At 48.6% G+C, this 14,741-nt stretch overlaps 5 protein-coding genes across 5 annotated transcripts; 2 read left to right on the forward strand and 3 right to left on the reverse strand.

Moving 5' to 3' along the window:
• Positions 1–1,343: 1,343 nt before the first annotated feature.
• On the forward strand, positions 1,344–1,817 carry N7466_003958 (uncharacterized protein; the record flags this gene model as incomplete). Its single annotated transcript, XM_057163355.1, has 1 exon — positions 1,344–1,817. One exon carries the CDS (start codon positions 1,344–1,346, stop codon positions 1,815–1,817), a length of 474 nt encoding a protein of 157 aa, XP_057022036.1.
• A 286-nt stretch (positions 1,818–2,103) lies between these two features.
• On the reverse strand, positions 2,104–2,928 carry N7466_003959 (uncharacterized protein; the record flags this gene model as incomplete). Its single annotated transcript, XM_057163356.1, has 1 exon — positions 2,104–2,928. The coding sequence occupies one exon, from the start codon at positions 2,926–2,928 to the stop codon at positions 2,104–2,106; it is 825 nt and encodes a 274-aa protein (XP_057022037.1).
• A 768-nt stretch (positions 2,929–3,696) lies between these two features.
• Positions 3,697–5,154, reverse strand: N7466_003960 (putative mitochondrial ADP,ATP carrier protein (Ant); the record flags this gene model as incomplete). Its single annotated transcript, XM_057163357.1, has 4 exons — positions 3,697–4,491; positions 4,717–4,793; positions 4,887–4,908; positions 5,104–5,154. 4 exons carry the CDS (start codon positions 5,152–5,154, stop codon positions 3,697–3,699), a joined length of 945 nt encoding a protein of 314 aa, XP_057022038.1.
• Positions 5,155–7,064: 1,910 nt separating this feature from the next.
• On the reverse strand, positions 7,065–8,923 carry N7466_003961 (KRI1 family protein; the record flags this gene model as incomplete). The annotated part of the gene is made up of 2 exons (XM_057163358.1): positions 7,065–8,686; positions 8,752–8,923. 2 exons carry the CDS (start codon positions 8,921–8,923, stop codon positions 7,065–7,067), a joined length of 1,794 nt encoding a protein of 597 aa, XP_057022039.1.
• A 373-nt stretch (positions 8,924–9,296) lies between these two features.
• On the forward strand, positions 9,297–13,773 carry N7466_003962 (uncharacterized protein; the record flags this gene model as incomplete). The annotated part of the gene is made up of 5 exons (XM_057163359.1): positions 9,297–9,782; positions 9,860–12,323; positions 12,382–12,468; positions 12,531–12,752; positions 12,809–13,773. The coding sequence occupies 5 exons, from the start codon at positions 9,297–9,299 to the stop codon at positions 13,771–13,773; spliced, it is 4,224 nt and encodes a 1,407-aa protein (XP_057022040.1).
• Between the last annotated feature and the right edge of the window lie 968 nt (positions 13,774–14,741).

Genomic DNA, 14,741 nt, shown 5'->3' on the forward strand with positions numbered 1-14,741 from the left:
CTGTTTTCCCCCACTTTCGTTTTTTCTTTCTTCATGCTTTACCTTCATCATGAGGTCATCAAGGCTGGTCCGGACCACTTTGGCTTCTATTACGATTCATCAGGAAAATGAGGCTTCCACATTGGAACGCTTGCAACATGACGTTGGTGGTTGGATACCATCTGGCGTTGGAGTTTATTTTTTTCTCTTGACTATTTCCTATTTTTTTTTTTTTTTTTTGGATCAAGGCGTTATCTTTTGTTGTTGCAACCAGATGGTTATGCCCACGCAAACACCAGTTCCCTGAACTGCACCGAATACCCCCCGTTTGTTCCCTCTGGGCTTATTGCTTTCTTGGTGCATTACAACTTTGTGGGCGTTTATTCTTCTCCTCTTCTCTTTTATCTCCCTTTTCCTTTCTCGCATCGAGTCCCGGGCTTCAACCTTTTCACCCGAGGAACTCGCTTTTTTCTTCTTATTTACTTTTTCTTAATACTGAACTTTCTCAATTTCGTTTCCGCCTTTGTCTTTGTTTGGGTATTCCCAGGCTCCATGTCGATTGCATTCAGGTTGTCGAATACTTCCTACCAGAATCATGAGAGTGTGTCGCGTTGGTCGTCTTGGCTGATTTGTTACTGGCACTTCGCACTTCTCTTGGTTTCTGGTTTTTTTGGCTCCTGACTTGTGGTTGTGCTCTCAGTCATCTTTACTGATTTCACTGAGAGCGGTTTTTTTTTTTTTGGTGCCGGGGTTTATTCCGGTTTGTCTTTTATGGGTACACTCAGGTTCTTGGGGCTGGGTTTGGGATATGGTGGATGATGAATAGGATTTGGATTTGGGATGTGGATGGTGGAATATGGGTCCTTGTTAGGAAAATCAACCAGCGAGTACATAGCACCTGACTTTGTCATGGTGTATGAGCCCACGCCATAACATAGTGGGCTCTACAGATATTGATAGAAATCAAATGAGACTATGGTCTCTCATCAACATGAGCCAAGTCGTTACAAACAACCGAATACCTATTCGCCCGGAATAAGAGGGAATTGAAAATACGTAAGATCTTGAAAGCTCTTTCACTCAACGACCTACCAGTAATCCTACTAGGTAATATCATGATCTTATTCTCCTTATACTTCAGAGTTCCTCTATATTTCCTGTCCTATTGCCCTACCTTTCTTAGTTTCCCTTCCCTCTCTGCTGATGCCAACAGCAGTGCCCTCTGCCTATCTTCTTATCCCAGTTCATTCCCTCTGTCTTGACTAACAGGTATGGAATCCCTGGGCGTAACAGATCATACATTAGGTGGGAATGGGTCGATATTTATGTACCAACTATCCCTGCTAACCTTGGAAGTCAACTCAATGCTGGCTTACTTACTACCACTATCAAGCACTATCAAGCACAATGAACTTCCTCTCGGGATCAGTCTCAGCTGGCATTATCGCTCCCCTTTGCACCGCACCGGGATACCTGCCTACAGCATGTCCGTCGAATCTTGCACCAGTTACCCAGCTAACGCTCGGTACTCAGGAACCTCTGCCCCGGAAAATACGATGCACGGGTCGCCGAGCCCTACAGAAACAGCACAAATCTGGGGACCACATACGGCGAAGGTAGTCGCAAAGTTCTCAACACATGGTCCCGCTACGAAACCAAATGATACCCAGAAACAGAAGTCCCAAGATGGGGACGAACAAGGCAAAGAAGCGTTAGGCGCTACTAAAGCCCCAGGACAAGCGTGTGGTGTTCGTGGTGTTCGACGCGCGGCTCACTATAGCCAAACATGGCCTCAATATGGAATATGCCATGCCAACTTCGGAAGCACTGTGAGGTGATGGTTTGAGAGAATTTGAATCAATTTAAGATATCAACCCAAATAAAGCATAAAAAATATCTTCACGCCAGTACTTAGTACATAATGAAACCCGACTTAACAGCCTCATGTATCCATATCGCCATATCGAAATCCCACCCCCAATCCAGACTGACCGAGTGCGTCTCGAAAACGCCCGTAAGAAAACCAATCCCCATTAACCCTAAAGCCGTCCCCAAAGCATTTAAGAACTTCACAAAAGGCCCTCGTAGCCACGGACAAAACAGAAATGTATAACCAACCCGACCTCATTTCTCATGGGCATCATTAATCCGCTTCCAAACCTCCTTCTCCACCTCCGCCAACTTCTCACCGGCACTCTGCATCCACCCCTTCGCCACATTCATAAACCCAGGCTCGTCATCTTCAGGGAATATATTATCCGCTCCGCCCCCGCCCCCGCCACCGTAGTGCGTAGGCAAGCCCTGAGACCGCGACGCGCCCCCATCAGACGAGCTCTGGTACACGTCCGCGTACGAGGCCGTAGTCGCGTTGGGAATAGCATTGTGCGAGCCCGACGGATGCCGCTGGTAGGAGTATGATTGCGTGAAGGGGGTTTGGGCCTGCGCGGCACCGGTGCCCGTGGGTGCGGGCGCAGAGTGCAGGGATGGCGGGATGGCCTCGCCTGCTTTGGGGGGTGGTGGGACGGGCGAGGGAGCAGACGGTGTGGGTCCTGCTCCTGGCCATGTTCCTGCACCTGGGGCAGTGGGCACGGCGCCTGGTTGTGGGGCTGGGGGTGATTGCGAGGTTGTGGAGGGGAGAGTGGTTGTTGGTGTTGGGGCGATGGTAGTGCCTAGTTGGGGGTTTTGGTGAGGAGCTGCTGTTGGAGTTGGGAGGGTTGGTGCGGCGGCGGGCTGGGGTGGGGGAGGATTTGAGGCTGTTGCGTATGTTGGGGGGTTGGAGGGTGCGGTTGCTGTTGCTGAGGTGGTTTGTGGTTGGGGAGCTGTGGTGATGGAGGACTCGATTGCGGTGGCGGGTTCGGGTTGAGGGTTTGCGGCTGTGGTTTCTTGGTCTTTTTTGTTTGGATTCAGAGGCGCGGACGTGTAGGTTGGGATAGCTGATGAATCGGACATTTTGGAAAATAGTAGGTATGTTGATTTGTAGATTGAGGTGAGGATGTTAGAGGAAGGAGGTGAAGGGGAGCTTAAAGAAAGCTACAGCTGCCGACCGAGACGTCATGCGCCTTTTCCACTGTGGGGCGCGTATGGGGTGGACTCGTGGTGGAGTTCAGGAAGAACCTTTTCCAAAACAGTGGTTCAGAGCCTTGGGAGATGATTTCTGTATGTACGCAGTATTGAAGTCCAGCAAGATCAGGTTCGAGAATGATGATCTTTGGCTGTGTGCATGGAGTAGGTTAACCCAGGGGGATGTCCACGGATCGCAAGTGCCAAAGGGGGAGTTCATCACAACATTAGCGAATTGCGAAAAACATCAGCTCAGGGACGGTGAAAACTCATCAAAGGAATCCAAGAAACGAAGGAATATTCATGCGATTGCCATTGTGGAGGACCGAGGGGGCGAGGTCCCTCATGTAGCAGTTGAGGTCTACGAGAGAAGATGGAAGAGTTTTACAAAGAGCCAGATACGTTGAAAAAATACAGATTTTGAAAGAAAAAGAAAAAGAGCTTGCAGGCAGTAAAGTACATCGGGTCCATAAAGGAAGAATCACACCATTTCTATGCTCAAGATCCCCCGAACCCATTTCTTGACGCATCTATCTTTTGCCGTCACCACAACCTCTGCTTCCCGCGCCCAGTGGATATTCTGGGGGCAGGGAAGACATCCCCGACTCCAGTATAACTACAAGGTGATTAAGACAACTGCTTTTGAGGGCGAGTCACTTATTTGAAGGACTTTCCGAAGAGGAGGAGCTGGGCCTGGTCGTAGATGGACAGGACACCGGCACCGGCAACACCACGCAGGATGTTGGCACCAGCACCCTTGAAGAGAGACTTGACACCCTCCTTGGCGATGATCTGGCGGGCAGCATCCATGGAGGAGGAGTACTTAACGGCCTCACCGGAGGTCATCATCATGCGACGACGGACAGTGTCCAGAGGGTAAGAAGCAACACCAGCACCAGTGGTGACAGTCCAGCCGAGCAAGAAGGAAGCGATGAAAGAGCCCTCAAGAGGACCGACCAGGAGAACGGGCTTGATGGAGTCGTACATGCCGAAGTACAGACCACGGTAGACAACAATTCCGAGAACGGAGGGACCGAAACCACGGTAGAGACCGGCAATACCGTCGGTGGCGAGGGTCTTCTTGTAGACATCAACCAATCCGTTGAACTGGCGCTCACCGCCACTGGCGGACTTGGCGTCGTTGGCCAGACGGGTACGGGCGTAGTCCAAGGAGTAGACGAACAGGAGGGAAGTGGCACCGGCAGCACCACCGGAGGCAAGGTTACCAGCCATCCACTTGGCGTATCCATCACGGTCCTTCTTGTAGGCGAACATGGACTTGTAGGTGTCACGGAAGGCAAAGTTAAGAGCCTGGGTGGGGAAGTAACGGATGACGTTGGCGTTGTTACCGCGCCACAGGGAGGCGGTACCCTCCTGGGCAATGGTGCGCTTGAAGCAGTCACCAATGCCGTTGTACTTGCGGTCAAGACGACCCTGCTTAAGCATCTCATCCTATAGGGAGAATAAAAGATTAACCATGGATCGAATAAGACACATCATTTTGGATCACGGTAGAACGGAAAAAATTTTCTTCTTGCCTCAGGTGTCGAAAACAAGTGTTCCCTGGGATGTCACCTGTGGGAAAATTGCCATGACACTTGAGATTTGAAGGTGATTTCGTTCTTATCGTCGACCCATATCGACGGATGAATTGCTGATGGAAGGGATGTGACCAACCTGGTTCTGGATGAGGAGCTTGACACGCTCAATGGGGGCAGCGGCGGTCTTGGAGACAGCAGCGGAAACACCACCCACTGTGTAACCAGTTAGTATCAATTATTTGGAATATAGTCGATGTAGAAACATTTCTCAACCCGATGTTGAAAAATGGAAATGTGAACACATACTCAAGAAGTCGACAACGAATCCCTAGAAGAAATTTCTATTAGCCTCTGATTCATGATGAATATTGCATTGGCTACGATGAGCTCGTTGCTTGCTCACTGCACTGCTACCTTTGAATTGAATCCCGGATGAAAATATCCAAGATATCGATTCTCGAGACGCGTGCAGCGAGACCATGCTAGCTCATCGACAGCAAGGAATGAATGGGAAAGAACTTACGGGCATGCCGAAGACGGACTTATCGCCCTGGTTAACGTCACCCTTGGCCATTGTGAAGGTTGTGCAAAAAGATAGATGCTACAACGAAAAAAAGAGAGGAGATGAAGAAGTAAGAAAGAATCGGGGATGGAAGGGAAGAAAAAGAAGAGAAGAGAGAAGGGGGCGGAAGGGAGAAAAATACTGCCGTACACGGGCAGAAGCGACACGCAGCACACTAACACCCAATCAGGATTTTATTACGGTAATTCCCTGTATGGGCCGGCCACCTTGCCGATATCTCCCGATCGGCCTGAAAAAAAAAATCTCTGCATTGAACAGGTCTTGGTTAGAGGATTGTATAGATCACTTTGAAATAAATCAACATGAGTGAAAGAGTGAAAAAAACAAAATTACAAGTGCCAGAGAGCGGCCTTCAATAACCTCCTGTTCATTCCTTTCTCGCATCTTTGTCCTCAATTTACATGATTCTATCAAGGCTGATATTCTTGCTCATCGATACCCTCCAAGCACGTAGCCCGAGCAACGGCGAGAGTCCAAGCGCCCGGTGGACCGTCATGTCTGGGTACGAGCGTATCTTTCCCCATCCGCTGGTCCACTCACAACCGGGGCAACACTCCTTTTTTCCCTGCCCCGAGTATCCGATGGAGGCGACCCGACCTCACTTGCCACCCTTGTAGAATTTTATACCCCGAACCAATTCTCTGGTCCTGGGGAAATTAGGAATCCACCACTGATGATTAGTTCTAGAGCCCCTTGGATAATAATACTTGACCTCGGGAATACTTTTAAGGTTGAATGAAAGAGAATCCATCTGCGGGAAGTGTGTAGTAAACTCGATCGGGTACATGCGATATACATCCATATGTATCATGGAAGTCTGAGAGGTCCAGATGTTATCTAAAATTGAATAAAACAGTACACATCAGATTTAACGTGAGTACAGAAACCTAAAATCGAGAGCTCTATCAATTGATGCATATAAAGACTGTTGAAAATTTTTTCATTGAAAACCCCCTACAATCAGATATAAACCCCTGGATACACAAACAAAAATTTCTTCCATATGAGCCATTTTTTTCGCTGCTATTTTTATGTACCTGGTACAAAGTTTAAGGTGGAGGTGAGCCGCATGTGCGATGTACCCAGACAAGGCCAGGTACTGCGCCAAAATTACAGCCGGATCCACTTGCCTGCTGGGATCCGGGAACTACGGATAATGCTATCTATGTGTTCCGTACTCGATACATGTGCATAGCTTTTGATGTGCATATCACATATCGTAGCTCCCTAGCTGCATGGCATTATTTATTTCCCTCGGCCCTGGAGCTTGGCTTTTACTCTTAAAGATGACTTGAGAAAAAATAATTAAAGTGAAAAAAAAAGAGCGAAAACAGGACTGAGTAATAAATAACTTGACCATCGGAATTAAAGGGGTCTAAAAATGGATGGCCATTGTTAGGTTAGTGTTACCCCTGGTCGCGAGACGGTTTGCTTTTTTTGGACTTGGAGAGCGAAAGTCTGCATAAATCAATGATTGATCCATCAAACTACTAGCATAGAAGGCACTCTGCGTACGCCTATTAGTACATCAATACAAGCACTCGAGCACTGTAAAACCCACCTGGGCATTTGAGCATCAATATTGGAATGTTTACCTACTAGGTAGCACACAGCATTTAATACATACAACCCTTTTGAATATTGGAAAATTCAAATGATGCCCATCCTTCAGGCTTTATATATCAAACATTGAAGAACACACTTGTGCACAGATCCATTGATCTATGGGTTACTAGTGGATTTAGAACATTGCACATATGAATATTATATACTGGCAGAGAAATTGTAGACAAGGAACCTTGAAATCTAACATTGTACACTATCAAGTCAAAACTCCATACCCCGTTCGTGTAGAAAATAGCTATGGACAATAAAATGCTTTTTGGAAGGCTGCGCTCTGCTTAGTTCTTCTTGGACCGCTTACGCTTTTTGCGTCCATCACCCTCACGGATATCAACCTTCATATCATCACCTGCCTCTTCATTGACAGTCTCCGGGACCTTTGAGCCAAGATCAAACGCAGGGCCATTTTCATCTCCGAAAGTATCCTTTCGCCACTGGCGGAGACGTGCTTTCTTACCCAGCTTTCTCTGATCCTTGGCCTTCTTCTCTTCATCACGGAAGGAGGCAAGCTTCTTCAGACCAGCAAACTGGTTGAGCTGAGTGTCGTCGGCCATGAGAATATCCCGCGATGTTAAGCCAAAGCTCTGGGGAGAAGTCTCACGGTAACGGAACTTGGTCGCATTCTTCTTGGTCGCTCCAGGAAGCAGGGTGATGTCCAGGTCCAAATTGCGGTCAACGGCCTCGGTGATGCGCAGGCGTTCCTTGCGGGCTTCCCGCTTCTGATCCCGCTTATCCTGGGTTTTGCTCTTCTTGGAGGCAGGAGCCTCATCTTCGCCCTCTTCCTCATCCTCATCATCCTCCAATGTGGGTTGAGCTTCGTCGTCATCCTTGTAGTCCGGAATCAGATCAGTGATATCGATATCATCGTCCCACTCAGGCTTCTTGGGATGCTTCTTGTCATCGGAAGCACCACCCTCAGCATAGTAGTCTGTACCGAATCGCTGCTCCATCTCTTTCTCCCACTCCTTGTCGTCCCAGGCACCGTCGAGGAAGCGAACCCAGTCATCATCAGTAAGTTCTGATGCTCTGAACCCAGCCACTTCTTTGATTTGCTGGATCTTTGTCTGCAATTCTTCGGTTTTGAGCTTGCGCAAGCGATTCTTATCAGTCTCGCGCTGCTTAATTTCTTCTTCCTTGCGCTGGCGCTCAGCCTCCCTAATCTTCTTGCGAGAGCTCTTGTCTTCCCTTCGGGCGGATTGTTTGTTGGTCGCATCACGAGCGTGGGTTACAAGCGCCTCGTTAAGCTTGTTGGGATCCTCGAAACGGAAGTTGTACGCCTCCTCCATGACATCGGCCCGCTCGACATCATCATCGTCGTCGGAATCGAAGGGGTGGAGTTCTCGACCTTCACCTTCAGGAACCCATGCGCGAGCGGAGAGGAAGTTGGAGAGGAATGTTTCTGGGTCCTTGTCCGCACCCTCAATATCCAGCTTGATCTCCTTCTTCTCAACAGGCGCCGGAGCAGACTTGCGGACCAGGAAATCATCCGCATCCTCCATGTCATCATCCGAAGCATGCAGCTCCTTGACAAGTGCATTCTTCAACTCAGCTTGTTCCTGTGCGAAAGTCAAGGGGACATCTTCTTCTCCAGTGGGAGCCCCGCTCAACAGGTTCTTGCGATGATAATCGTGCAATGTCATGGGCTTTTCTTTCTTCTCCTTGGGGGCTGCGTTGGCCTCATCTTCGTCGAACTTTGAGTAAAATGTGACGTTGTTGTCGTAAACGCGGGGGTCTTTGTTTCGGATAGCGTTAAGAGTATCCATGATTTCGGCGTCAAGCGCCACTGTTGCGAGCTCTCCGATATCATCCTCATCTTCGTCGGTGGATGACTCGTCCTCCTCCTCCCCCATGTCGTAGCCGCGCTTGCTTAGATTGGTAGCCTTGCCGTATTTGGATTCCACTGGAATAGAGGCGCATGTTAGTCAAGACCCTCACAATCAATTTCATTTTTCGGTTTGAACATACGCTTTGCAACCTCCTCCCGCTTCTTATTGTACTCGAAACGTTTGGCGTAATCTTCGTTGATCTTGAAGCCGGCTTCTGGTGACTTGCTGATGGGAACACCACCAGCATCATCACCAGAGTCAGAGCTGTCATCGTCCATGAGCTTCCGCATTTTCTTTGAAGGGGGCTCCATTTTGGTAAAGTGAAGGGTTCTCGTCGTAGAATAGTCTCTTCTCTTTTCTGTTTCGCGGCAGAGTCGATAGGCAGAAAAAAAAATCGTACACCGCCCTGAGTGATCCGCCTGAGTGGGGGCCTTATAAGCACCTGAATAATGAGGCACAAATAAACATTCTCCAGCTTTCGGCGACTGACGTAGCCAATTAGATCATCCTATTGTGAGGCTTCAAATCCGCTGACCTGCACGTGGATAGCTCCCACCAGGCTTCTCAGCATCTTCTTGTTTTCTAGGCTTGATTCCACTGTGAAGAGAGTACTAGTTTCATCATTTATTCTCCTCCGTGATTTATTTCCCTCGGGTCAAGTGTATGGTTGGAGGCATGCACTAGATGTCGACTCAATCGCACACCCCGTTACCCCAGGCTGGGAAGCTTGTAAGCGTGGTGTCAGTTCTGGACAAGCCCCTGAACCTCATGGAACTGCCAATGCTAATAGGTCTTGAATATTGCAGTCCCGTTGGCCTGAAAGAAGCCGCTCTCGACTCTCCGACCTTCCGCGCTACCACCCTCCACTTCTGCGACCAGATCGACTTTATCGAGAAATGGCTAGACGGATATGCGAGAGCTGCAACCAAACTTTCCTCGGAGCTGCTGACTCTTGAAAGTGTCGTCAGTGGCTTCCTGTCCTACTCCACTCACCCCCTGGTTGTCTCCGAGGCTATCGTGGACCATGACTACGCATTACTGGCGATGAGGAGGAATGGGGAGAGTTCGAAAGATCTGTGGCATGGCTTGGTGGCCACGATCAAGAAAATGGAGTCAATGATCGCCGAGCCGATCCGAGTCTTCATGCAGGAAGATCTACGACAATTCAAGGTATGTACCCCCACTGATTCCCCTGAAGGTTCGCTTGGACATCAATCTAACAGCAGCTAATTATGGCATCTGCATAGGACATTCGCCGCACATTTGAACACGCACAAAAACAATTCGACTATGTACACGCGCGGTACGCCTCCCAGTCGAAGTCAAAGGATACATCTACACTGAGGGAAGAAGCGTTTCAGCTTCACGAGGCTCGCAAGGCGTATCTGAAGGCCTCCATGGACTTCTCTGTCCAGGGTCCCTCAATTCGAAATGCCCTAGATCGCCTTCTTGTTCGAATCTCTTTTGATCAATGGCGAGAGATGCGGGGATTCCACAATAACAATGCCGCAACCTTTTCCAAGTGGGCGCATGAGATGGACCGTATCAAAGGGTGGATCCACGAGATGGAAGGAAGCGATAGATCCTCCAAACGGGAGCTTCTCTCCACAAGAAAGCAGATTGAAGAAGCCGCGGAACTTGTTGCCCGGCCTTCCCGGGAGCTGGAGGATTATGCCATTTCCACTGTGCCTTACCTTGGCTCTCGTCCCCTCTCAACTCTTAACATGAGCAAGGAAGCTAGGCCAGAGAAACAGGGCTGGCTTGGCCTGCGGACCCTCTCTGGCAAACCCGCCCGCACGGTTTGGGTGAGGCGCTGGGCCTTTTTGAAACACGGTATCTTTGGGTGTCTAGTCCAGGGTGCCCGTACTGGCGGCGTCGAAGAAAGTGAACGTATCGGCGTGCTACTTTGCAGTGTTCGTCCTGCTTTCCAGGAAGAGCGACGTTTCTGCTTCCAAGTGAAGACTAAGAATAGCAGCATCATCTTGCAAGCTGAAACCCAAAAGGAGCTAATGGATTGGATTGGCGCTTTTGAGGCTGCTAAGCAAAAAGCCCTTGACAATCCAAGCAGCACTGACCTGTCCGTATCTGGAAAGATGACCATACAAGATCCTGCATTTGCGATCTCACAGCCTCCTGCCCCCGAGTTTACTGCGGATTCTAGTGATTCTCTAACACCGCATCCTAATGACGAACAAAGTTCTACAGATCGCAGTGCGACTCTGCCAGTTCCAGACCGAGATGGGATTGCGTTCAGGGCCAGTACTGAGGTGGGTGGTCGGCGACTCACGGGCCATGATGCCGAAGGCTCCACGAGAGCACACATCATCCAGAAATTGGACCTTCATCGCAAAGCGAACATTGGACCACCAGCATCACCCTCGATTCCAGGCCCAGCGGGTGGTATTGCTAGTCTTATCTCGGCCAGTCACAACATTCTGCCCTACAATGGTGCCAATTTTGTCAATTCAAAAGACGGGAACGAGGCGAGAGGCCGCAGTATGAGCACTCTAGAGGAGCCCGGGGCAAGCCTTGCCCCTCCCACTCTCGTGAATCCACCTGCTCCAACAAGTATGAGCAAGGCTGCAGTGGTTGTGAGCAGTGAAAGAGGTATTGGTCTAGGACGTCTGGATAATACGGGTGGTATGCCCAGCGGTATGATGGCAAACCTCTGGGGAAGTTCTCATTGGGGTTTCATCAACAAGCTTGAGCGGGAACAGCCTCGACAGGCCAATGGAAATCACGATAGACCTTCGTCTCCGGCGAGCGATTCCTCCACAACCCGAACAATTGCCGCACAAACAGATCTCCCCACATTGCCACAAGATACGCCGTCTGGTCCCCGCCACAGACAGACCGTCAGTCTTGATGGAGAAGCTGCTACCAAGATTCAACAAGCCGCACAGAGTGCAGTCAAGCAACATGTCCAAAGCCAGTACCCTGCGGTGTACCCACAACAGCTCAGGATTCAAGATGCTCAATTCCGGTTGCTTTTCCCTGATGTCAAAAAAGAGGAAGCTCTAGTCCTGGTTTTCAGGGCCACCTGGAGTCCAAATGAGCAGCAAGAATTCCCTGGAAGAGCTTACGTTACAACAAGGAACGTCTATTTCTACAGCCATCACTTCGGACTTGTGTTGACCACAAGCGTCGGGCTGGAAAGCATCAAAGAAGTCACAGCTGCTACTGGAAGAGATTGCGATTTCCTTTTCCTTCATACCATTCCCCCTCTTGGAAGCGACACGCCCGGCAGGATCGCAGTTAAGACCTTCCTCGAGCCGCTGAGACTTCTTCAGAAGCGCTTGAACTTTTTGATTCAAGCATCTATTGCGGTGGAGCAACTCAGCCTGGAAGAACTCTTGAAAGAGCTTATTAAGATGGACAGTGGAACTTCAAAGAGAACTTCGAGCGCAGATAGCTGGGAGGAAATCGAATCTGATGCTAAACAGGAACGCAATCTCGCATCCATGGGTAATGATTTCCGTGTTCCCATTTACATCGACAAGGATCTCGACCTAGACAGAGGTTTGAACGGACGTGGGCGTGATATTCCAAAATTCAGACTCCCCACCCAGCCAGTGGAATATGTCCCCCAAGGAGATATTTCCCTGACGATCGAAAAGACACTTGATGTCAGCCCCAAAGCCCTTTTCCATATTCTCTTTGGAGACAAGAGTGCCGTATGGCAGCTTTTACTTCACGAGAGACAGGCACGAGGTAAGCCAGGATGAGACAAAACCCGTTCATCAAACTTCCATACTAACATATCCTGCAGACATCAAGCAAGGCCCCTGGACGAGCAACGAATCACGACATCTCAGAAGAGACTTTACATACAAGATTGCGACGACAGACATTTTTGGTAAGATCTTCCGCCTTTTTGGTGTCTATTGAAATCTCGGCTAACCAATATGTTTTATACAGGAAACATCCACGATAATACTATTTCCGATTACCAAATCATTGATGTGCTCAATGATCATTTGTGCTATGTGATTACAGATAAGCGCACTCCATGGCATCTTCCTTTCCGACGAAACTTCCGGCTAGTCAGCAAAGTTGTCATCACATTTGCTGCCAAGTCTAAAAGCAAACTCGCAATTTATACCAAGGTAGAGTGGATTAAATCCCCCTATGGTCTAAGAAGTAAGCTTTATTCCCGCCTATTAACACTATTTCCGCTGCTAACAATTGATATTCAGACATGATCGACAAGAGGGCAGGTAACGACCTTGAAGAGGATGCTTTGGATTTGATCGATCTGGTGAGCGATCAAGTCCGACGCCTGGGCGCACATAGCCGCACCAAGAAGGCCATTACTATTTTTGGCCATGTTGGACGTCAAACCAACGTATCTCATTTCAACGGCGTTGGAGCCGATTTGAAAGTAGAGCCACGAAAACCACGAGTTCAGCGTACCTTGCCTCAACTTATCACTGAGACAACATTGTCTTTCATGGAAAGTGCCATATCACTGTTTATGATGTGGTCTATCGATGCCGTTCGCTGGTCATGGAAGACCGTCAGTGCACACAAAATCATTTTGGTTCTGTTGATCACTAGCGCGCTGATGAATGGTTTCTATTCTTCCCGAGATACTTGGGATTGGTGGCATGAGCGACATGCAAGAAATTACATGGCCAAGCTTGGAGTGCAGCCTGATATGGTCATGAGCAAAGCCATCTACATCCGAGACATCGATGAGGCGGTCGGAAATTCAACAATGTGGGCTCATACTGGGAATGCAAGCAATTGCTTTGGGGCATTCCATGAGAATACACTTCGACATGCGGAGCTTCCTCTATCCCTCAGCACCTCGGGGCCTCGAGACGCAGTTGCCAAGAGCGCGACAAAGCGATTCCAGCAGACTCGCGAACGGCTTGGAGCCTATCGACACAATCTCTTGGTGGGCCTGCGTGTAGTAAACAGCATCGAGAAGGAAGTCATTCAGACTGAATGGGAGCGATGGCTTGGAGAGGAACTTCGACGTTGTCGCCAGGTCGAGATTCTCCTTCGCGGGGGGAGTGACGAGGGCGAGACAGATGCGCAAGCCCAACGCATATTCGCCGAAAACACCGACAGTGTGAAGCAATGGTACGAGAGGTACTGCACCAGCTGTCGACAGGAGCAAGAACAAGTTAAAAAGAACGAAAACTTGCTTCTCTGAGATTGCGGTCTGGACATGTCTTGATGGATGTTGTATGTTGTTCAGATACGGTTGCTTTTTTTTTCTTTCTTGAGTTTCTTTCTTTTATCCCCCCCTGCAAACTCTATACCCGGTAGCTCATGATGTATATGTGCCCTGTATAATTCTGGCGTGTATATGTGATGCCAGCCTTTCGCTTCTAGCAGATAATTCGTGAGCAAATAACGCTCTAACCAGTGGACAAAATAAAAATCGCCGATACATACCAACCAGTCGAATGAGCCGTGCCCAAAAAGTAGGCGTTATTTAATTGGAAAAAAAGGGAATGAATGGATTTGGCCTAAAGATAGAGCCACTTGTATACCTTGTAGACGCCGAAGTATATAGAATGATTTTTGGAAGGAAGATAGAAGCAACAAGGTTTGCTCTGAAATAGCATGTCCGTCTCTGGTTAACTAAAATATTTTATGGATAATTTCTTTACGACATATAACATTAGTTCAATGTTTGAGCCGATTTCCATCTCTAGCAGTGGTGGCACAGTGGTAACGCGTGAGATTGCAAAGCTGAATGCAAGATATCTCAACCGTCGAACCACGGTCGCTCTTCTTTTTGCTCCCATTCATTTCTCAGTTTCATTATTTTTTTTTCATTTAAAAGAATCTAATAAATTTTTCAAATTTTTTTCTTTTTTGGAATTCTGTGTACAGTAATGATTTCTATCATCTGAAGACTTTTTACGCAGATACCTCAACCTTCACGGTCCGCTAAAATCTCAGCCTCCAGATATCAGACTCTTAAAAAGGCCATAAAATCCGGAACAATTCCATCTCTTCATCATTCTTCCCAGTCTAAAGATATCTTTAAACTTGCAGCAGTTCTCGCAGGCGATATCAAAGTCTTTGAGGGTTAACCATGCCATCCACAACAAGGACTACTTGGTCCGGATCAAATCACATACGGTTCCTGCATGTGGAATAAATCATTAC

This window comes from Penicillium verhagenii (genome assembly GCF_028828195.1).
Source record: "Penicillium verhagenii strain IBT 33310 chromosome Unknown utg000005l_segment0_segment0, whole genome shotgun sequence".
In the NCBI taxonomy this organism is placed as follows: domain Eukaryota; kingdom Fungi; phylum Ascomycota; class Eurotiomycetes; order Eurotiales; family Aspergillaceae; genus Penicillium; species Penicillium verhagenii.